The sequence below is a fragment of the Oryzias latipes genome, chromosome 18 (assembly GCF_002234675.1).
Source record: "Oryzias latipes chromosome 18, ASM223467v1".
NCBI lineage: Eukaryota > Metazoa > Chordata > Actinopteri > Beloniformes > Adrianichthyidae > Oryzias > Oryzias latipes.
This window is the reverse complement of record NC_019876.2, coordinates 27,204,722-27,228,557: the sequence shown is the minus strand read 5'-3', so window position 1 is coordinate 27,228,557 and position 23,836 is coordinate 27,204,722. Positions and strand designations below refer to the sequence as shown.

General features: G+C 42.2%; 1 protein-coding gene across 1 annotated transcript; it reads right to left on the bottom strand.

Annotated features, from left to right (window-relative positions):
• On the bottom strand, positions 1-20,470 carry LOC101158728 (putative transcription factor p65 homolog). The gene is made up of 11 exons (XM_004080022.4): positions 20,277-20,470; positions 19,166-19,201; positions 18,915-19,060; positions 15,350-15,495; positions 8,797-8,888; positions 6,404-6,538; positions 5,261-5,365; positions 3,215-3,430; positions 3,056-3,136; positions 2,887-2,970; positions 1-1,398 (listed from the first exon to the last, which is right to left on the bottom strand). Exons 1-11 carry the CDS (start codon positions 20,281-20,283, stop codon positions 593-595), a joined length of 1,854 nt encoding a protein of 617 aa, XP_004080070.1. The 5' UTR covers positions 20,284-20,470; the 3' UTR covers positions 1-592.
• Between the last annotated feature and the right edge of the window lie 3,366 nt (positions 20,471-23,836).

Sequence of the window (23,836 nt, the reverse complement as noted above, 5' to 3'; positions counted from 1 at the left end):
TTTACATTCTGTCGATTTTATTGTGAAAAAAGGTTAGGCATAATGTCTGTGTGTGGAGGGGGGGGCTGCTGACCAAAAGCAAAACAGAAAAGTCGGTTCTTTGGACAGTAACCGTAGAAACACCAGGATAACAGAAGCAGGAACACGGACTGGTCTGCAAGCACATGTTCAACCTGTAAATATTTACATGTAGACCTTCATGTGGTTCTTTACACACGCAGACAAAACCTTCGGATGACACTTCAAACCAAAGGGACACTTGATAAAAAAAAAAGGGTATAATGCTAACATGCCAACATACCAGGCTGTTCATTTTTGGATTCAAAACCCCAAACTTCCTCTAAAAACAGCAGATAAACTTGTTCAGATACAGTACAAAAACCTGCCAAACACGTGTCAGCGAAGCGACGCCATCATCAGCTGATGAACACGCGCGGGTCGTCTTCCACATAATGGTTCTGTAATGATAAGGACATGATCTGAATCTGTGGTTGGGGGGTTTCTTTGTCCACAGTGAGCGGTCTTTCTGTTTCCCCTTGGCATCTTTTCAGTCCTGAAGGCAGAAAGCAGAAGTCTTTGGTGAAAGGGTCCTTTAGGTCTGGCGTCCCGCCACAAACTCGGCGTGATTTTCATTTTCGTAAATGGACATGAGGCGGTCGTCGTCGGCGGACAGCAGCTGGTAGTCGTCGGGTTCTGCGTAGCCGCTGTGGTGGTTGTTGAGGGGGGCGGCGTCCATCATGCCCTCGCTCTGCAGCAGGTTGACGATGCTGTTGGGGTAGTTCATCCAGGTGCTTCCTGGGTTGCCAGCAGGGTCCGAGGGGTTCTGGCCCGCTGTGGGATTCTGGGGAGGTGCGGTGGCGTGGGGCTGCTGGCCCGAACTTCCAATGGGAACGGCGCCACCCCCGCCCACGTTCAAAAGGTCCTCAAAGTCGTCCATGTTCAGGCTATCCAGGGTGATGGGGACCTGGCCCTCAGAGAAGCTGGGGAACTCTGGGAGGTCGTCTTCTGCGGGGTTTGTGGAGAACTGCGAGGCCTGGAGGGGGAAGGAGCTGCTGGCCTGAGGGGGCGCACTACTAGCTTGAGTGGCTTCTGCCTCCTGATTCATGGGGGACAAAATGTTGGGGAAGAACTCCTGAAGGTCTGCTATGTTGACTGTGGGGTATTGGTTGCTCGCCGTGGAGGCGCTGATGGTGGTGGAGGAGGAGGGAGCGGCTGATGAAGAACTCCCTGCGAAGGGGGTCTGTAAATCTTTCTTCAGAGTCTCCATAAATCTCCAGGGTTGGCTTGAAGTTGCGTCGGGGAGCTCCCTCTTGTGCGGCGCAGGGGCCTGGATCGGCTGAGTGAAGAGGAAAGGGGCCTGTGGTTTGGCTGCACTGGCACCAGGGGGCGTCTCGGTCCCTGAAAAACAAACAGTTTCAGTTCAACAGCTGCAATTCCACTCTATCCTTACATACAGGCAGGCGGCAACAGCCCCGCCCACAACTCAGAGGATCATTTCTAACAAACTCCTGCCGCGCTGCAGAAACTATGTCCTGGAGACGACCGCAGATGTTTAGATTTAGGCCAAAAACGTCATTAAAAGATTACTGTTAACACTTTGAAAATAGATAAAAACATGATCAGAGTGAAGCTTCAGTAATATTTGCAGTAACTAAAGTTAAGGAACAGTTATTGTCCAAGTTTTTGTGTTTTAAGACCAAGACTCAGCCAGAGCCGCAAAGTTCCACTACATGTTTAGAAAATGTGATTCATGTTTTTGTGGCCATCGAGGCATTCATTCATAAAATCTAGCTCGTAAATATTTACTATAATTGAATTATAACTGTGTTATGTTTTTCTATGTAGAAACAAATTTAAGATATTTTACTTTTGACAGCATTACGTACGTAAGTTCCTTTCAAAATAAAACATCCTGTGTCAAATGAGAGCCTCCTGCTACGGAAGATTTACTTGAAAAAAAATACAAGAAACCCAAGTAAAACCATTGACTGTATATGAGAACTGGACTGAGTGACCCCCCCCCAGCGTTCCAAACAGGAAGTACCTGCTAGTTCCAAGAAGCCAAAATAAGCAGTTGTTACTCAGTCATTCTATTGGTCAATAATTCTTGATATGATACATTTTTATAAACGTATTAATCTTTTTCAAATGATTTTTTTTCTGTAGTTATTCAAATTATAAAAGGACCAATCAGATGCCTCAATTAAAGTAGGTGGTGCCCTGTTGAAATTTCGAAACATTTGATTGACAGATTCTACTGAGTCTGCTTATAAGTCGTAGGGGTGTGGCCTTCGAACAATTTCACTCCTGATTGGTGAGAATAGTTGCAATAGAAACGTTGGCTCAGCTCGACTCGGACCAATCCAAAAAAAATATTAAATAAAAGGCGACTGAACTGACTTCATTTGGTTGGAGGCTGAAATAAACCATTTTCTATCAATGACATCACTCAGTCCATTTCTCAGATACAGTCGACAAGTCAAACATCTCCTCTTTTTTTGTCCTTTAGCTGTTTATTAAATATAAACATGACAACATTGGCGTAGAATCCGGATTTTCTGTAAAAATCTATGCATATAGATGCAATTCTTTGGTTCTGAATGACTGCATCTGAAGATCAGAGTAGGAGCTCTACACTCATTCTTATAATAAGCTACTCTGACAGTAGATGAAACCTTTAACCATCACAGGCTCGGTTACATGACTAAACTTCATTAAATAACCTATAATTTCTTCAAGCGATTAGCATTTTCTTGAAAGCCAAATTGTCCCAATAAAGGGTTGCAGACCCGTGTTATTTTGTTTTCAGTGGATTTTCCGTAAATAACAACATTCAAACCTTAAAGGAACAACATCAGATGCAAAATATTTAGGATCAAAACTCACCGGTTGACACATTCACAGAGGAAAGTTTAGGTGGGACTGTTCTCCTTGCAAAGTTCATTTGCCGCCGGTCTGATGGGATGGAAACTGAAACAACAGATGCCGTTTTTTTGGTCATAAACACTTTAACAAAAACCTTCAAAGAACAGCTAACAGTATCTAGTGAGCGTACCACTGGACAGCATCGACCCCAGCTTCAAGTTCTGGAATACATCTGCTGTCCGCTTTCTCTTCTCATTCAGCCGGTATTCATCTTTAGGAAGAGTGAAAGATTTCACATGAGGATGAATGCATGACATGTCCTAGGAAGGTAGAGATGTGTGCATCTTACCTGGGTCAGCTGGTAGGTACTGGAAGTCCACAGGCTCGCTCACTTCACGGTCAGACGGCCGCCGAAGCTGCATCTTCACCTTAACTGGCTCAACAAGGTTGGTGTCACGGTAGGGCGGCGTGCGGAAGACGATCGCCACCTGCCTGTGCACGTCCGCCTGGGAGAAGGTGCCCTTCCCCTCCCAGGAGTCCTGGAAGAAACGCACCTCGATGTCCTCTGCAGGGAGACGGGAACATGGGAGAACACCAAAGAATTGAGGAGTGTGCGGTGCTTTGACAAATCCCAGCTGGTCACAGAAAGACACCGCCGTCTCTGGAGTTTCGCTGGTAAACCAGCTTCCGTAGGGCAGCAGTCTGAAAAGCCGCCTGAATGCTTTCCTCACACGTGAAAAGGCGAATTTTCAAAGATCCAACTGTGCTGATGCACCAACGGCTTTAAGGCGACAGATTCCTGTGCTGACGAAACGTGAACGACATCAGTACCTGCAAAGCTGTGAGGTGCGAGGAAGATAAAGAAAACAAGGGCAGAGGACCAAGAGGTGGAAGTTGAGAAAGGAAAAGTGCTGTTTGGCTTTTAGGGAGGAGGTGACACATACTATGGGAGATCGGGAGGGTCATCTGCAGCTAAAGTGATCATGGAGCCAAGGAGGGTCCAGATGTGGACCGCCGGTGTAGGTACCATAACCGTTCGGCCTACAACAACCGTCAGGGGTCCTTCGAGTAGTGCTGAGGTCACATTATGTGATTGGCTGTCCGTTGGTCCGATGACGTTTTAGATAGTGATTGGTCTGGACAAATTATGACACTACCATAGAAAAAGACATTATGAAGTCCAGAGTAAGCAAACAGAGCTCCGACACAGAGCGGGGTTATCTTGTAAACGTGCTTTTATTATTGTTCTGATTATTATTAAGTCCATTTGTAGCCAAACGGCCTGCGTTCTGAACCCTTCTCCGGACCGAACACTCTAACAAAGCACCTTCCCCGCCTATGAACACGAAGCTACAAGACTCTGGCTGCTCTGATCAGAGACACGGTTCACTCTGTGGAGCAGCAGGTTCATTCTAACAGCCACAGATCTTCTTACAAAGTGGGTTGTGGCTAAATCTCTCTATAAACACTACAAACAATAATGTAGGACAGAACTTATGAAGGAAAATAACTTTACGTTGCAAAAAGAAACGTGAAATGAAAATATGTAGAGCCCGAGCAGATCTCCATGCTACATAGTTTGTCCAAGTGGGGCCACCGTAGTGTGACTGGAAGGACCCCGAACGGTAGTTGTAGGCCGAACAGTTATTGTATCTACACCGGAGAGAAGAGTCTGTTGGTCCGGATGTGGACCGCGGTCCGCCATTTGGTGATATCTGGTTAAGGGGCTCTGAGGCAGAGCTGGAGGCAGCAGAGATGAAGATGCTGAGGTTCTCTTTTGGAGTGGTCCGGGTGGATCTGGAATGACCATCAGAGGAACAGATCCTGGTTGTGGAGATCAATGCAGAGAAGCAGATGGAGAGGGTTTGGACAGGTTGAGAGGAGGAACAGTGATGATGTCGGCGAAAAGATGCTGAGGTTGGAGCTACCAGGAAAGAGAGGAAGACCAAGGAGGAGGTTCGTGGAGGAGGTTGTGTTGAGTGTTCCCAGAATGCAGAAGGATGTAGTTTCTGTTTTACTAGTCTATATCTGCACGCTTTCACATTTAACCCCTCGACGCCTAAAAATGCAAATATGCATCAAACCACTTCTGCTCCAGTCTTGCCTTAATTTAGCATCGAAAGCAAAAACTTAAGCCAATGTTTTCACAGCTGGTAACAAATTCAGGCATCAAAGGGTTAAGACACGGAGGAACACAGCATCAGAAAAGTTTGATGCTAAGTTATGAGAGCCCTCATGTCACTGGGAAAAACAAACAGACCTTGATGTGATCATTTGGTACTTTATTTTGAAAGATTCTTTTGTAGTAGGAGCCAGCGGACATGGTCTGTCGACCCCGTCTGCTGCAGAGCCCCCTCACGCATCTGCAGTAACGTCTGTTTGGTGGAAGCCTCACCTTTTTGCACTTTGTCACACAGCAGAAAGATTTCATCGCCTCCTTTGCAGGTTCCAGAGTTCCGGTTGATTCTGCAGATCTTTAACTCGGCTGTGTTTGGCGCCCCTGCAAGAAGCAAAAGTATTGAAAGACGGATACTTTCAAATAAAGAATTGTCTAAAGTTGTCCATTTGGGAAGAATTTGAGTTTTGCAAATTAATGTCAATTCTTCAAAGGTGGTCAAATCATCTTTTGATTTATTTTCAAAGTGTTCCCAGTGGTCCTCTAATTATGAGTTTGCCGTTTGTAGACAAAATAAAGCATCTGTTTTTTGGACAAAGTTTCTGCAGAGCGGTAGGAGTTAATTAGAGATTCCCCTCTGAGTTGTGGGCAGAACCGTTGCTGTGGAGTAAGCACGACCTCACTTCCCGTGATCCATCTGTTTACACTCTCACCTGCTAGCTTAACCTAGCATTAGCGGTGCAACAAAAATGGCGAGCAATATTGGAGCTATCCAGCCGTACAGTTTGGAGCCAGATTCCAGCTCAGACGAGAAAAACGAAGACGTTCACGCCTCTATTGGTCTGACAGTGGATGCAGATACGCTCGCAGATGTGATCTTTTTCAAATTACATTTTTCATCTGCTCTTGATTCACAATGATTCGGAAAACAGAAATACCCACAAATGCAAATTTAAGCTAAATTTTTGTCAGAAAAACACCACAAGAGCGTGTAAAAAACACCAAAAATCCAATTTTCATCAGAGTGCGTCTTTAAAGGGTCTAAGGGCAGGGATGCCCAGTTTATTTTAGTCTGTTTAGTTAAAGTTTACTGTTATATAATATCTATAATATAGAATTATTGAGGAATGATTCTTGTAAATCATTTCAGGCAAATAAGAAAAATCTTTCCTCCAAAGAGGAACAAAGAGCGTCTGTGGACGCAGACGGTTTCAAGCTGTTTATGACGCACCCAGTACAGTATCATTAGATCGCAAGACTTTACAGTGTTTACCCAAGCAATCAAGCTTCCCATGAGTGGAGCCCACCCGGCCTCTCTTCCTCTGCTTCCTGACGGAGGTTTGCTAAAATGTCTGAGCTTTGCTGAACGTCTTCCCAGGAAAAACTGCGGCTCCAAAGCGGGCAGACTGGTTTTCCACTCACTGTTGTCGTAGATGGGCTGTGACACGACCGGCTCCAGAGGGTACAGCTCCCCTGTGGGGAGCGTGATCTTGGCCTGGAAGCAAAGCCGCACCGAATTCAGGTCAAACTCCTCCTCCCACACCTTGGACTCAGGAACTGTAAGGGAAACCACAGAAAGGAAGTCAGGCAGCGCCGATGTGTGTTCGTGACCTGACAGCAATATGAAACAGAAAGGGCTGCTTTCACTTCTACAAGGTTTGGAGATGGAAAAGAAAAGTCATCTTGTTTCAAAGCCGGGGCATAAAAATATGACAGCAAGACACCAACTGGATGACATGCAGGGCTGTGCAGAAACAAACCACAATGAAGGCACGCAGCGCTGTGGAGATAAGGAGCCACAGAGGCTTCACAGCAGCCGTCCTTCTCATTTACACCCACTGCGAATCTGGTACCAAACACTGCATTCTGATTTCCAAAAGACTTCAGGCTTTGATGCCCTTATTTAACCAAAAACATTGTCAGCTGTCATTTTTTCACTTTAAAAGCCCCTCATGTAAATGAGACGTCCAGTTTTCACTAAAGATTACGTTCATCTTCTGCAGAAAGAAAGTGACTTAAAGTAACTGCACCCTCACGTATCACGGGTTATTTTTAGAATGACTACGTCGATAAACGAGGGACGACTGCATGGGAAAATTTGGGTGAAATAGAAAACCAAATGGGGAACTTGTGAATCAGAATAGAATAGTTTCAGTGCTTTGGCAGTGACAGCAGCTCTAAAAAAAGACCACACACAAAAAAACGCCTTATTTTTATCAAGAAAACTCATCTTTGAATTGAAACAAACAAGAACCCTTCATGAAAAAAAAACACCTTGTAACACTAAAGCCGAGTTCATACTGCATACCGTGCGTCAGTGGCATCCAGTTCCAACGTTCCAACGGACAAACGCGGTCAGAGATCCCGCCGCCCGTTTCTTTGGGCATAATGACACATTTTAGGGGCTGCAGCCAGAATTCAAATATCTAAACTTTGGCTTTCAATTCAGCCACTCAGGGACTCGGCTTTGGCCCGTGTTGTGCTGATGACGTGTTCAGCAGGTGGAGTTCAAACCAACATGGAGGAGAACCTGACCGTTCTTCTCCTGAACTTTACGTTTTGTTTGTTTTTTGGTAAGGAGACAATAACAAAAGGTTCCTCTAATTTTATATTGATTTTTGTATTTTCCCCATTATGACCGAAAGAAAGAGATCTTAAATGCAAGTGGCGAGATAGAGAAAGGGCGAGCTCGGAGTAGAGCCGCTGTTCCTCCACATCCAGAGGAGTCAGTTGAGGTGCCTTGGGCGTCTGGTCTGGATTCCTCCCTGGGGAGGTGTTTCGGGCGTGTCCAGCTGGGCGGAGGCCCCAGGGAAAAGACGGGACTACCGATGCTTTTGTGGAACTCTCCAAAATGAATAAACCTGATCTCTAAACATCATTTGTGTCTTTCATGCATTGTCAAACAGATAAACAGACAATGCTTCCATGTAGAGATCAGGCTGGAAACTTTTGACAGTAGCTCCTCCCACAAGTGTCTATAGCCAGCGTTCGAAATAAGCGGTCATCCGGTCGTCCGAGACAACCAGATTTCACGGAGGACAACCAAAAGCGAACCTGACGGTTGTCCGTGTGACAACCTGGTCTTTTATTCAACATTTTGGTATTTTTCAACTATTTGTTCGACTAACTTTCAAGGGTTAGTTTTTGGCAACCTCTGATTCGAGACGTATGCAGCAAATTCTTTCCACTGACAAACGAAGTGCCTGCATGCTAGCGAATCCTTTCTGTTTCTACATGGGCACTTTTCAATAAAGATTATTCAAATAAATGTGTTGAACAACAGTACCTGGCGTACACGTTCAAAATAATCAGCCCATTAACAGAAGATTTAAAACACATTCATAAACACTATAACTTTCACTCAGAACAGACTGACATGAGCTAAAAAAAAACTTTTTCCATGGGATTGATATGATATTCTAAATGTTTACAACAGTCTTTGTATTTAAATTCTTTAAGCAACAATTATCAAAACCAAAGAAAAAAAAGAACCAATATATTTAAATCTGTGTAAAGATACTAGTTATAAAGATGGTGTAACCACATGCTTCAATATTTAGTAAAATGTTTGTTTTTAATATTTAAAGAGTTTTTTAAATGTCCATCATAAGAGGCAGTTGATATTAGATGTATAGAAGAAATAAAGATGTAAGTACTGACATCTGAGTCGGTTTGGTTGCTGTTGAATATTGGTATCGAAGGACAACCAAAAATTTGGAGGACAACCAAGTTTACTTGCCAGATTTTTTCCCCTTATTTCTAACGCTGGTAGCGTCTAGTTTATGAAGCCATTTTTGGACGCGTCCTCCACTTACTGTTGAAAGGGTTGTTGTTGGTCTGCAGCCTGCAGGTGATGGCGTCATTCACGTCCTTCTTCTTCACACACTGTATGCCCAGATTCTGAAAACTGAAAGCAAAGCGTCACACACAGAGTATTGGATGTCCTTCCACAGCATCTCCTGTTGACACAGCGTGGATTCACCCTCTATTCGTGACGCTGTGATGGACAGAAGTTTAAGAGGGGAAGGCTGCTTAAGCTGACGGCTGGTCAGGAAGGTGGAGGGAAACGTTCTCAATGAGTGATGAAAAGTATCTTTGTGTTAATTGCTGGAAAACAAAACACTTGTATTTAATACAATATGTTTGTTTTTCTACATTAAGACTGCGATTCCGTAACCTGGTGCTCTTTCAAAATGCAGAACAAATGACTCATTTAGCCAGCGATGACTCTTTATGTCTCACAATGCTGTCACTTGTCCTCAGCACAAGCTGTATGTTTGGATTTCATCACAAAGGCATACAAAAAACACTTCCTCTTCCCAGGATTATTGTTAATGATGTCAGTTCAAAAGGAAACAGCAAACATGAAAGCGCCTCTTCCTCTAGATCTACAGATGAACGCGCACGCCGCTTCCTTTCTGCGTGAGGTCACTCCCGCAAAGTCCTTCCACACGAGCGCCACAGAGCCGCCTGTTAATGATTTATCTCGGCAAACACGGTGGCGCTCTGTCCGCCTCAGGGAGGGCGTTGTTCAAATACAGTAAAGATTAACGCAGGTAAACGAGAAAAGTCAGCAGCGGAACAGTTTCCGCAACATTCCCAGGAAAAGTCCAAATCCGGACAGAAGGAATCTGGAGTTTGATTCTAGCTTTAGAGACCTATATGTCTTGTAAGTTAGATTTTAAGTGAACTTGTTTTGTTCGCATGCTTTTAAGGTGGTATGAAAGGCGAAATGCAGTCAAATTGTTGGTATTACTATGACATTTGACAGTAGTAACGAATGGCATCCTGGCATAAATCTTCAAGACGACCAGAAGTCCTGGACTGGAATGGGAATCGCTTGAAAAAACTTGACCTTTGACCCTTGCAATTTTCCCATTTTAATCTTTGATAAAAGTTTTTTTTTTTTAAACAATCCTGAACACTTTCAGGTTAAGGTTTGGGTAAGCTTCCGGTTGATGATGTCAGCCGCCATCCTGTCCCCCTCTAAACCTTTGGTTATTATATTTCAGTTTAACTTACATTTGTACTCCTTTTTATGTCTTTCCAGTGATTTTCTTTTCTTTTCACAGTGGTTTTTACTCGTCAAACCCAATGTGCAGATCCTCTGTGGAAACCTCTGACTGGATATGCCGACAGGTGGTCATTCAGCATTTTGGGGGGCGTGCTGTTCTTTTTTTATTAAAAGACTATCAACATTTTAGTCATTAAGGTTCTTTTTAAACATGTCAATAAATAACTGCATTGACCGTCTAAACAGGCTGACTAGAAAACAGTAGAGTTTTGTTTTAAAGTTTTGTTCTCAACCAATCACAGTATTCTATTACTTTTATCCATTGTCAAAACAAATTAATCCTTTGAGATAAAGTGCGTTTGAAGACCAATCGTCTTTTGATCTATTGTAAAATCGTTCCCAGAGGTCTTTTAATTATGATGACGTTGTTTTTAGCCATCCTAACATTACTGGCGCAACAAAAAATGGTGAGAAATATCAGATCTATCCATCTGTACAGTTCTGATCCAGATTCCAGCTCAGACCAGGAATTCATGAATCTATTTGTCTGCAGGTGGATGATCAGAATGGAGCGGAGCAGGGAGCTCATATGTTCCATGTCAAAAAAATAGGATCTTTTCCCGACGTCGTCTTATTGTTTGCTCCTGACTCACAATGTTTGAATAAAGAAATACTCAGAAATGCTGAATTTTCTTTCGGTGTGGCCTCCATTATCAGAAAAATGCTTACATCTTAAAAAAACCAAACAAAACACAGTTTTCATTGGATTGGGTCTTTCACAGGCTAGAAAACGGAATGGCAATATCAATGGAGACATCACTGAACCAGAGTGAAAGCCTGAACCAACTCGTCATGGTAGCCAAATCTCCAGTAAAGCGACTTAATCCGAGAGTCCCACCTGATCCACGGGTTTCTGAAGAGTCAAAGAAGCAGCTGCCCGCGCTGCAGGCAGCACTAAATATAGACATAGAATCTATTTTTGCTGCGCTACTGTAGCTTCCTGAAACAAACCTGGGCAGACAGGAAGTTTCAAAATTAAGCCAAGATGCTCATGTAGCCTACTTTTAAAACCTAGCGTGTCACTGTGTGAATACGTACAGAAGCTGACCACGATAACAACCGGAGGTAAAAGAGATGAAATCAGCCAGAACAGCCTAGAAGGAAACTCAAAATGCTGCGGTTCACGTTGAGCTCATGCTTAGCTGCATTTCTGCAGAGATGCATGTCAAACTCTACAGCCTGTGTGCTGCCAGCATCCTCCGATTGAGCTCTCTGTAAAAAATATTTTAGATTGATCTTAGTTCAACCGATTTAACCACCAGATCAGCACTTTTAGGTCACAACTATCTCCTCTGAGTCGTACACGGCAGAGACGGTTAGCTCAGAAAAGCACGAGAAAATCAAATATGGGGACCATGTGTAAAGATGGCGGCCAAGCACTCAGTTGTTACAGGAATATTCAATGTCTGTTGGCCCCATCTGAACAATATGGGCTGTTCCTGCCCAACATGCAGGGGTACCTACAGAGTACGGTTATTTATTACATATCATTTAAAATTTTGGATTTTTCTTGTGGCTAACATGCTTTTGTGATAGAGGGGATCCTTGTGCTTGTGCCATAAAATGCATGACCCCAAAGGTCAGGATCAACATTTGTTGAAAACACTAACACTAAACTTTTAAAACTGAACTTTTTCTTTACCTAACTATGAATAAAAATAGACAGAAAATATTATTCTGGAATAAATTGACTGAAAAATTAAAAAACTTATATTTTCTCTCCATAAAAATTATTCACGTCAGAAAAAAAGTAAATGTTAAATAAAAATTAAAAAACATTGACATTTCTTTACTTGTCTGTTATTTTACATGAAAAAATAAACTTATATTTGAAATGTACCAACAGATTTTACTCTCCTGCGTATTCTTTAATCACAGCCACATTAGCACCACAAACGAGACACACAGTGGCGTCAGTAAACATTTCTTCTGCCCCCATTCTAGTATCTTCTGCCATTTTTTGCCGCTTAACTCCTTCTACAGTTTTTCAGCTATTTAAACTATTAAAAGGTTCTTTTTTTTGTTTTTTAATGTTCTTTTTAATAGTTGAATGCTATTAAAAGCTCTTTCAGCCTTTTCCAGCTATGACTTTTGGTCCTTCAAATCCTTGAACTTACAAGCTATTCCAGGATTTCTGCCACCATTGAAATACACAGGGAATCCTTGGTGCACAGGCTCGCTGGTTCGATACCCGGCTCTGGCATTTTTCACAAAAATATATATTTTTTATTATTGTGCTGTTTTCACTTTATTTATGGTCAACTTTGATCGCCAGTTTTTCTTTATTTCTTTCTTTTTTTTATATTTATTACCCTTTAAGTTTCATTTTCATTTTCTTCTGGAAAATCTTCTATTATTTCTCTAGTTTTTAACAATTTTACCACATATTGAAGCACTTTTTATGTAGTTTTATGTATTATTTATTATTTTTAGCAGTAACTTTTTTTTTTAAGGTATGAATGTTGCTCTGACCAGGAGACTCTTAATTTCATTGAATGAGTGACAATGACAAATGAACGATCTATGTATCTATCTATCTATGTATCTATGTATCTATGTATCTATCTATGTATCTATGTATCTATCTATCTATCTATCTATCTATCTATGTATCTATGTATCTATGTATCTATCAATCTATCTATCTATCTATCTATCTATCTATCTATCTATCTATCTATCCTTGATATGTTACCAATGCTGCATTTCGTCGGGCCATTAATAACAATATTATAAAATGATAAGACGCCTTGACTTTGACACTTGTGCACTAAAATAACCCTTTATGATTCATGGAAGGGCTTATCTTGTCACATGAATGAAAAATAATGCGCCCATCCTTGTTATTAGTGCGGTCACGCCCGGATTTGGCTGGCGGGGAGCTACCACAGCAGTTTGGAAGAGAAGCAAAGCACTTATGGAACCAGCCTGCAGAAGAAGTGACAGCACAGATCTGGGGCTGAGCATCTCTGCAAAAATGCAAACAATATGAATTTAAAGGCCCAATTGCACTCAACTTATGAGTTAACAACTCACTTAAGCATTGTTTCTTTACCAAAAACCAGATAACTAGCGGTTATAAATCAGAATAAATGTATAACTTTCAGTGATAACATAAAGGATTCTTTGATTAAAAATAAAAAAAAGCAGTTATTTTCCTTTAAAGTTAATGTTAGCACAGTGAGAAGGCCCTGGTTCGTTCCAGGAAGAGTCTGCTCTGCCAGACACTTTTAACAGACACCAATTTTTCGTGGAGCTAGCTGTGATCGGCTAAACGCTTTCTTTAAACCTGCACAATGTGCACATCCATTTTTGCAAAAGTACAGATGGTTGGGTTTTTTTTCGGGGCGAAACGCAGACACGCTGCTGAGGCCGACTCTAGGATGATGTCATGAAATGGGCGGCACCCACAAGGAGAGAAAGGCGGAGCCTCAGAGATCGAGTCGTCTTACTTCTGGGTTGGAAAATTAGCAGCGAAAAGAAATTGTATCTCAAAGAAAATCTTTCTTTAGTGTTTTAAAGGTAATATATTATCATATATGGAAATATCTTTTTCTGAAAGTTAATTCTATTAAGAAAAGCAAGATATAGACCCTTTAACTGTTGACTGAATTGTCCTTTAGATGCGAGTGTGTGTAGTTCTCTATGTGGTCCTCGTGATAGACTAACAAATAGGGGTGTAACCACTGATCCACTTAATCAATGAATCGATTTAAATTCTTACAGTCCAACCAGATCGATCTGTCTGAGGCAAGTTGTTGATCGAAACGACCGAGACCATTATAGAATGGTTTCAAAATGAAATGAATATATCTACAATCAATCCTGGACCATTTAGATTGAGTTACAGTACGTTTAGTTTACTATATCGTGAAAACGACCATCACGGCGGACAACACACACGTGATGTCAGCAAAACCTGTGTGGAAAGACTTTGAATAAAGTCATATGACCATCCAGTGTCTATAATGTTCTAAGAATGTTCCCTTTGGATTCTTTGGATGTGGAAAAACAACAGTGGGCTGAACTTTAGGAAACCAAAATGTGAATGGATTTGACATTCATTCTTGTTTACTTGTTTGTTTGGACACATATTTCATTTACACTTGATGATCTGGAAGAAATACAAGAATCTGGAAAACTGTTAAGTAGCAGGAATTTCTCTCTGAGTCTCACTGGTTGAACTTTTGGCTAAAGATGTCCTGGATCCATCTTTAGGTTTAGTGAATCGAATCGTTCAAAATGAACAAATATCGACTCTGAATCGTATCGTCAACCACTTATCATAATAGGAATCGATGGTTACTAGCAAACCATGCAGGGTGCACCCCACCCACACCCAGCAGTAGCTTGGATAGGCTCCAGCAACGCCATGACCCTGAACTGGAACAAGTGGGATTGGAAAATGGATGGATTTGATGAATCCATACTGTTTTCATGATCAGTTTTCGTCCATTTTTTTAAAGCTGTGCCTCATTTTTACACCTACATCATGATCAAAAATGTATACCGTATTTTCCGGACTATAAGTCGCTGCGGAGTATAAGTCGCACCAGCCCAAAAATGCATATAAAGTAGAAAAAAACACAGATAAGTCGCACTGGACTATAAGTCGCATTTTGACGGGAAATTTATTTGACAAAATCTGAGACCAAGAACTAATAACTTGAACAACCTCATATGACACAATCATAGCAGACTGTTTATCTCATAATTTCACAGTAATTCTTTCTCATACTTGTTTATTTATTCCTTTCATGAAGCATCATTGGCCAACTAATACTCTGTTTTCATCCTGTATTTGTAGAAACAGTTGTCATTTTTATTGCATTTCTGAATCTATGAAATCATTGGAAAATAGAATATTATGTTGTTAGCCTTCAAGATCTTACTGTAAAACAGGTTTGCTGATTCTCTGAGTCACTTAACATATTCTTAACACTTAACATACCTCATACATCAAATTGACCCGGGAACATCATCTCTGTTCCTCACAAATGAACATAACAGGAGGGTTAACAATGTATTTATTTCAATTTAGTTCTAATATAAGTCGCTGCGGAGTATAAGTCGCACCCCTTGCCAAACTATGAAAAAAAGGGTGACTTATAGTCCGGAAAATATGTTATTTGTGATGATGCTTGTTTTCCTCTGGAGGTCCTTCCTGTCTTTATGTTTGAAACAAATCTTTGTCATTCACATGAACATTCTGTTTCCAGTGACCTGTACAAAGGTCATGACCCTCTGGGTGTCTCGGGTGGTGCAGTGGGGACTCGGGTGTAACCCGCCCTCACCTGTGTATTCTCCTCTCCTGCAGGTCTGCCTCGTAGTAGCCATGCTTGCAGTCTTTTCCAACCAGTTCATGGGGGTGGGGCTTGTGCGGTGTGTTTTTGGTCACCAGGGAGATGCGAACTCTCAGCGGACCGTTGTAATTATTCACCTGACGAAAGAACACACAGCTGTAATGACATCCTCATCACACAGCTCAGAGCCTTTAAGCAGACGGGCTGATGGACGACATGCATTTACATTAAGGTAGAGGATTCCAGCCGCAGGTTTATCATATAACAGCATCAACCATCCAATCAAGCGTTCAGTCAGAGATCCTGAACTTTTATGATTTACCTACTGGAAAAAAAAAATATCTTGCACACCTATTAAAAACAAAGTCCCACTCTGATAATCTTTTCATCTCTTGTAAAGTCGTTCCAAGTGGTCCTTTAATGACGGGACAACTAGAAGCCCCTGTTGTTTTCTAGGACATAGTTTCTGCAGGAGGATATTGTGTTGTGGGCGGGACTGCTGTACCAACCCCGCTCCCCTCCCCCTCCCCATTGCTCAGAGCGTGGAGCAAAGCTCATAAGTTCTTTTTCAAACACAATTTTTTCATCTGCTCCTGATTCACAACAAGTTGAATAAAGAAATACTCAGAAATGCATTTTTAAGCTTATTTTATTATTTTATAATTATCTCATTTTAAGCATATGTGAAAAACACCAAAAACACAATTTTCACCAAAGTGGGTCTTTAAAGATGTTCTGCACAAACACAGACAGAAACGGTTCCTATCTGCACCCGCCCCTCCGGTAGAATCCAATATTTAAAAGAGGGGAGAAAATAGGTGGAAATGCTCCAACCGCATGGCAGCAGCTCAACACATCTAAGAATGTAGACGGGGTCAGTTTGACCCGCTGAAGTTCAGAGTGTAAACCAAAATGAGATAAAGGGACATTTCCTGACTTTGATTCTCAAAATATATTTGTTGATTTTTATCTTGATGTGATTCAGTTTCTGTGATGGGGAAAGAAAAAAAAAAAGATTTTGAAGGGACTGACAATTCTAATATTGTAAAATCTCTTTTTGTTTAGTTTGCAAACATTATCTATTGAATATAAGATCTCCTCCCAACCTCCTAGGGGGGATTTCTAACCCCAAGCTGGGGTCCTCTACCAGACACCTGGGAGCTTGAGGGTCCTGCGCAGCTACAACTGCGCTTTCCTGGACTGAGATGTCAGCGGTTTATCCGGGGATTTGCTGCAGCCGCTCCATCAGTTTGGAGGTTTCGATCGTCGCGGAGACCACTACTGTCCCCTTCCAAGAGTTTTATAACCAAACAAAATGGAAACTGGATTAGAAATGTTAGTCGTGTGTGGATTGTGAATCAAATCTTGCAGAGTAGTGAATCTGAAGTTCCTCCTTTTGGGAAACTGCCTTCATGGACTGTGACGCATTTGGATGCAAACCCAAAAGTCCTTTCCGGCGTTCTTGATCTGCAGTGGGTCACACAGATTTTTCTGCATCTTCTCCATCTGACTCTGGGCAATGCAGCCATAGTGGCTCATTCATTCATTCATCTTCTTAACCGTTTATTCCCTTTTGGGGTCACGGGGTTGCCGGAGCCTATCCCAGCCACTTGGGTGTAGGCAAGGGATGCCCTGGACTGGTCGCCAGTCTGTCGCAGGGTGGAATATCCTCAATCACACATCCATTCACTCTCACACTCACACCTATGGACAATTTACTATGGACGGTCCCAGCCGCAACTCAGAGCTGAATTTCTTATGAACTTCTGCCGCTCTGCTGAAACTATGTCCTAGAGAACGACACAGGTTTTTTAGATTTTTGGCTAAAACCAACATATCCATTAACCAGGAAACAAACTACAGCTTCACTCCATTCATGTTTTTTTGTCCAAATTCCTTACGTTTTTGCTTTATGTTCAGACGACTCTGTTGTGCTTTCTAACAGACCAAGGACCAATCCCAATTCTTCCCCTGCCCCTCCGTCTTCTCCCTACCCCTACATTTAGCCCTTTCCAAAAGAGTCAAACAGCAGAACTGACTTGATGACCAGAAAGAAGCATGTTCTCTGTGGTTGAACATCCTAAACAGCTTTTGTTTTTTATACTCCCACTCCGATCATCTTTGGATTCCCATTGGTCTCTTTAATTATGATTTTGCAGTTTTTAGCAAAACCGAACTAGTGATGCTGCTGTCTGGTTTTCCAGAAGCCCGCATTTCTGGTTTTTAGTAACCCACGCTTTCTGCCTCCTCAATGAGTGCACGTATGGGGCGTGCACGTGACACCCAAGTGCTGTAGGACGTCCACACAAACTACACTCTGATGTCCTCATTTCTGTCACACATGGAGCCGTCCACTTAGCACTAACGTTAGTGCCGTTTTGATGAAAAAGAAAAGTCTGTACAACATTCCTGCGTCTCACCAAGCGAGCTACTATCTCCACTTTTCCTTCAGACCACCCGCCTGGACTGTACAGGTATGACCATTTTTTTTGCCCACAGACAGCCTGTATCTACCCGTAAGCTCAGTGGCCTTGTGGTGGAGTGTCTGCCCCGTCACTGTTACGTCGTGAGTTCAAATCCAGGTCAAGTCATACCAAAGACTCTAAATAAATATGTCCCTGCTGGACACTCAGCATTAAGGGGTTGGGTCGCGGGGTTAAACCGAGCGTGGCTCAGCGCTCCCCCAGGGGATGGGTCAAATGTGGAGAACAAATTTCACACACCTAGGTGTGTGACAGGTAATAGGACTTGGATTTTCACTCAACGTCGCTCTTGAAAAATAATATCTTTTCTTTTAGAGCTTTTACTGGCTAAATAAAAAAATATTTATAGTGAATCGGTTGTGTTGTAGAGGAGACTGAAATAATTTTAGTGTAAATGTTGCAACTTTTAGCGAACAAAGATTGACCTTCTGACCCCTCCCTCAGGCTTTTCTGCAGCTCACATTCCATTGGCGTCATCCCCTGCGTTTGCAGCAGGGTTCGAACACACTGACCACGGACCCACACAGGTGGACGTCCTAAGGGGCGTCGTAGCCACTGGAGTGAACAAAAAGGGAGGCATTTGTGGGCCACTCCGTCCGTGTCTGTTCCGTAAGAGAGACATTGGTTTGGTCCAACGCACTGGAGGTAAACTAATTCTGCGTATAACCTAAATGGTTGAATTTGAAACTTTGTTATACATGTTTAATCAAACAATTTGTTATTTCTTCATTTTGTTGAGCTCAATCGTCTCCCAAATAAAAGACAACATTTGATATGAGCACGGCTCAGAACAGAGGTTAAAAAAAATAGATTTTGACTTTTACGTTTTCGTGTTTTGACGTGTTGTTGCAAAACACTTTCTCCCCAAATCTGTTTTTGTTTGACTTCATTGCCAGAGTTCAAACTGACATTCCTAAAAATCACAACAAAGGGCTGCTGTCTGACCTGCAACGCCGGGTCAAAGCAAAGTACAAGCTGTACGAGGAACAGCTCCAGGTTCAGCCCCCGCCCCCCTCCCCTGCATGCAATGTAGGCATACACAGGTCGAATGAAAAATCTTGAGCAACACGGACCTTGATGGCTGGATACGTCTTGGTGGTGTCGTTGCTCTTCTCTCCAGGAATGCTCCCGGCGGAGCGGCCCTCGCACTTGTACCGGAACCTCATCCCCCTTTGCTTCGGCTGCTCGATGATCTCTATGTAGGGGTTCGTCGGCATGACTGTCGGGAAAACAGCAGACTCTGAGACCCAGACACCGTCCCACCTTGTCAAGGGGGTCAGTAGTGCACAGGAGTGATGAAATGTTTACTCAAGGAAAGTCCTACCTGGGTTGATTGAGGGGTGGCCCCATCCGTACACACCTATTGAGAGAGAAAGCAAAAAGAAAGGCCGTTCATCTTCATGTTACTCCACTGGCAGTGGTGGTGCGGATGGCATGGGCGCCGGAGCATATTTGTGGCCTTCAAAGAATTTGTCATTTGCGGTGTCACAGTCAGAAAGGTGGAAAACTACTGGACTGCGGAGTCCAAAGAGGTGGCGCAGGCGCCGGCCTGGGCCTTCAAACTCAAACCTCCGTTTATGACCTGACTGTTTGGCTCCAGAGGGAAAAACTGCAGGCTAAAAAAAAGAAAAGAATTGTGACAGGACAGGCAGGGGGAAATCGTGGTGTCAGATTACCCGCTTTGTGAGTAAAAAGGAAAGTACAACATTAGCACTGACTGTGTGTTTGGAAGTGAAAAGGGGGGCAGGTATAAAGCTGGTCAGGTGATCGAAGCTCCTCCCTTCAGCCAGAAAACGATGCTGTTTTAGTATGTTTGCTTTTTAAATCTTACTTTACTACTATTTTAGTTTGATTTCATATCAAATGTTTTTCTTTTCAAACATCCCCAGAGGTTCACAGCACATGCGCGGGGAGGCTTTGTGACAGACAGACGTGCAGAACTGCAGCTCTAAGTTGGAAGGATAAATACTAAACTTCACCTCTTCTTTTTGGCGCATAGTTTTTCTCTAAACTGCGTTATTATCAGACGTCTGAGACTCCACGATGGATTCAAACATAAAAGGTTAAATAACAGGAACATTACACAAGGATTTCAGGACTAGCTGTTGTTATTTGGCCTTTGAAGTGGGTGGAAATGCGTAAAGTTGAGAGAGAAACTAGAGGAAGTCTGGCATGGAAAGGTGGAGGCCCCCATCATGCTGATTGGCGCCTTTCACTTTCTCCTAAAATTCTCTTCGATGTTTCCCCCCCAAAAAAATGACAACATAACGGCTGTTTGGGTCCAACGACGCTTTAGACGTGAGCGCGCGGAGCAGGAACAGGGCTCCTCCTGACGCGGGGCTTTCCCTCTGCGCAAAACAACTTCCAGAGCGCTTTCAGCCCCGGCCAGCCAGGGGCAACAGGCCGAGCGCACCGACCGAGCCGGCGCCACTCACCGTCCATGGCTGCGTCCGGGTCTCGCCTCTCCTCTTCCGCGGGCGAACTCTTGGCTTTTCTCGGTGAAAAGACGCCGCAGGACCGTCGACGTTGGAACTCCGCTGACTTCTTGACAGAGCAGCACCGCCGCCTCCTTCGCCTCGCCGGCTCCACCTACATCTGTGGCCCGCCGCTGACTGACTGTGAAGCGCCGGAGAGCGAAGCGCGCAGATTTTCCGGTGAACAACGAGACACAAGATCACCGTTTTACGCAACCTCCCCGGGCTTCTGGAAACCCAGGAGACATAGATTGATATGGTATCTTTATTTTTTGACACTTTTAGATGCAGCTTTTCTGTCAGCTTTGCATGCGTTATGCGTCCTTAAACAGAAAAAATATAACAATGCAGAAGGTTGTAGTAGCAGGTATGTGTAGTCTATATCTACCTCAAGTAGAAATAGTTAATATTTTTTACAATTTGGATCTTATTTAGTATTGCATAAGTGATTGGAATAATATGCTGATCAATACATGTTGTCACACATACTCAAATATGGATAAATCAAATGAAAACAACAGAAAACAGTTAATTAGGACTTTTTTCAGCATACAGACATATAATCAGACCACATAGTACTGTGGAAGAATAAACCATACTTTATGGGTTTTTAAAAAGGTTAAACTTTTTTTTTTATTCATTTTGGGTTATCCTTTCACTTTTCAGCCTAAAGTGGGAATAATCTACCAATAAATTCCTGCACACAGATTTCAGAGGACCTCAAAAAGACAGAAAGAAGCACAACAAGACCTAGATATGCTTCCGGGGTGTATTACATCTGCAGCCAGTGGCGTCCTAGTTAAATACGACTGGAATCCTGCAGCCCGGAGGACATTTTCCTGCTTCATTATAGAGAGATAAAGACATATAAATGACAAATTCTGAACGATTAGCTTTACCCACCCCACCACATGCATGAGAGTTCATACCAGGAAAACCAGATACATAGCTTTTGAAAGACCATTGCTGTGATCAAATGGGTTCAATCTCTTGATTCTCCTTTTCATTGTTGGCAGGTTTATGCATGAATCAATGTTTATAGATTTTATACAAGTAGTTTTACTTTATTTTTGCAATTCTCAATTAGGTTGTGCAGTAACAGTAAAAAAATGAATGTTGAATACTTTCTTTTTCAACTATTATTTTTCAGAAGTTCTTTTTTTAATTCTGCAATTATAAACCGAATGATCTAAATACAAATTTTTAGGTGATAAACAAGTGTTGTACATTACTGTTATATGGAAACTCATTTGTAAAAACTATTTAGATGTAAATACATTAATACATATGTAAATACATAAAATTAACAAAAAGTCAGATGAAAGAAGTGCTGCCTAAGCATAAAAACACACTATCATTGTGCATATGTTTTCAATTTATCCAAATTACCTTTGATTTCATGACAAACGTCATTTTGTAAACTGCACACTACAGCTGTAGCTATTATTTTGAAAAGACGGGAGGCGCAGCTTCCGGTGCTGTCCTGTTTCCGGCTTGACGCCATTCTTTGCTTTTTTACTGTCCGGCGCGAGCGCAACCTGCCCCCACCCACTCACAGCGGCGCGGAAATACCCAGATGACGCAGTAGAGAGCAACAGAAACATAGGCTGTGAGGGGGGAGAGTGGCGACATAACTTTCGGCTGCAGTCATGGCGGGGAGGGAGGCCCGGAGACTCACAGTCCGCGTGCGCCGCGCGCCTGAAGCTCTGCGGTTCAGCGACTGAAACCGGGACTTCCGCCAGCTCAGCTGCCGACGTTGCGCAACAGTTTTACCTGACGACCTACTGAAGACTAGATTTTTTTTAATCATTAAGAGAGTTAAAAATAAATAAATAAAAACTTTTGATTATACTTTTGCTGTGTTTGTGGTCAGTGTTCTAATAGTAATCATAACATAAGCGAAAAAAACAAAACAAAAGGCAATAAAAGAACAAAATTAAATTGCCACTAGGAGGCGCTGTAGGATAGACCATCAGGTCTCTCTGTCTTTACCTCTCTTGGACTTAAATTGTAAATGGTTTAATTTAATTATTGGTGAACAAATTGTTTTCCTGTTTCTCTTTCTTTAATATTGCATCTTCCTCCATTTTTGACGCTTAACTCCTACCATTTTTCAGCTGTTTTCACCATTCAACTATTCAAATGTTCAGCTTTTCCAGCTGTGACTTTTGCTCCTTCAAATCCTTGAACTTTTCAAGATGTTCCAGGATTTTTGCCTCCATTGAAATACATGAGGGAATCCTTGGTGCAGAAGCTCGCTGGTTCGATACCCGGCTCTGGCATTTTTCACAAAGGTATCTTTTTTGTTATTGTGGTGTTTTCACTTCATATGTGGTCAACTTTGATCATTTATTTATTTAATTTTGCCAATTATTACCCTTTATGTTTCATTTTCATTCGGCAACAAAGCATTCAACCTATATTTTCTTCTAGTTTTATTTAATTTTACTAAGCGTTTCCAATGTTATTTTAATTATGATTGTTGTTTTTAGTCAAAATAATAAGATAAAAAAAACTGTATTGTTTTCCAGAACATATTTTCTGCAGAGTGGCGTGATTTCATTCAAAATTCACCTCTGTTGCGGAGAAAGCCCACCCACATTCCCGTCACCCGTCTGTTTACACTCTTTCCCACTAGCTTACAGCCCCTCAAACCCCAGACCTAACAGGAGCGATGCAACAGAAATAGTGAGCGGTGTCAGAGCTATCCAGCCGTTGGGTTCTGATCCCGATTCCAACTCAGACGAGGAAAACAAAGACGTTTGTGGATCTATTGGTCTGACAGTTGGTGCATCAGAATTGGGAGTATTTTCTGTCACAAACATGATCTTTTTTAAAACTGCATTTTTTTTCATCTGCTCCTGATTGGCAACGATGTGAATAGATAGATTTTTAGAAATGCCCTTTTGAGATTCAGTTACTATATATATATATATATATATATATATATATATATATATATATATATATGTGTCCTCCGTCATCAGAGAAATCCAGTTTAAAAACACCATTTTCACCGGAGCGGGGCATTAAACAGATGCAATCTGTGCACGAAACGTCATGAAAAAGATTTACATTAACATAAAAAAAAGATCAGTATTAAGTTTCCTGTACAACATACAAAATCCTTCATTGACCGCTGCATTAAGGGAATATTTTAAATATAAATCTGCATCTGGTGCACCCACAAGGTCTGTAGCTGGGGTGACATGTGTTGCCCTACAGACAAACCAATTCTTGATAATCTGTTTTCTCTACTGAGGGCAGTAACATCTGAAACTGTACCCCTCACCCTAAGAGAATCTCCAACTTTTAATACATTTAAGAATCAACTTCAAATTTGGCTTTAATTCAAAGAACAAAAAGTGAAAATATGTCATATTCTGGGTTCTTCATAGTAGCCACCTTTTGCTTTGATTACTGCTTTGCACACTCTTGGAACTCTCTTGATGAGCTTCAACAGGTAGTCACCTGAACTGGTCTTCCAACAGTCTTGAAGGAGTTCCCAGAATCCTTGGCAC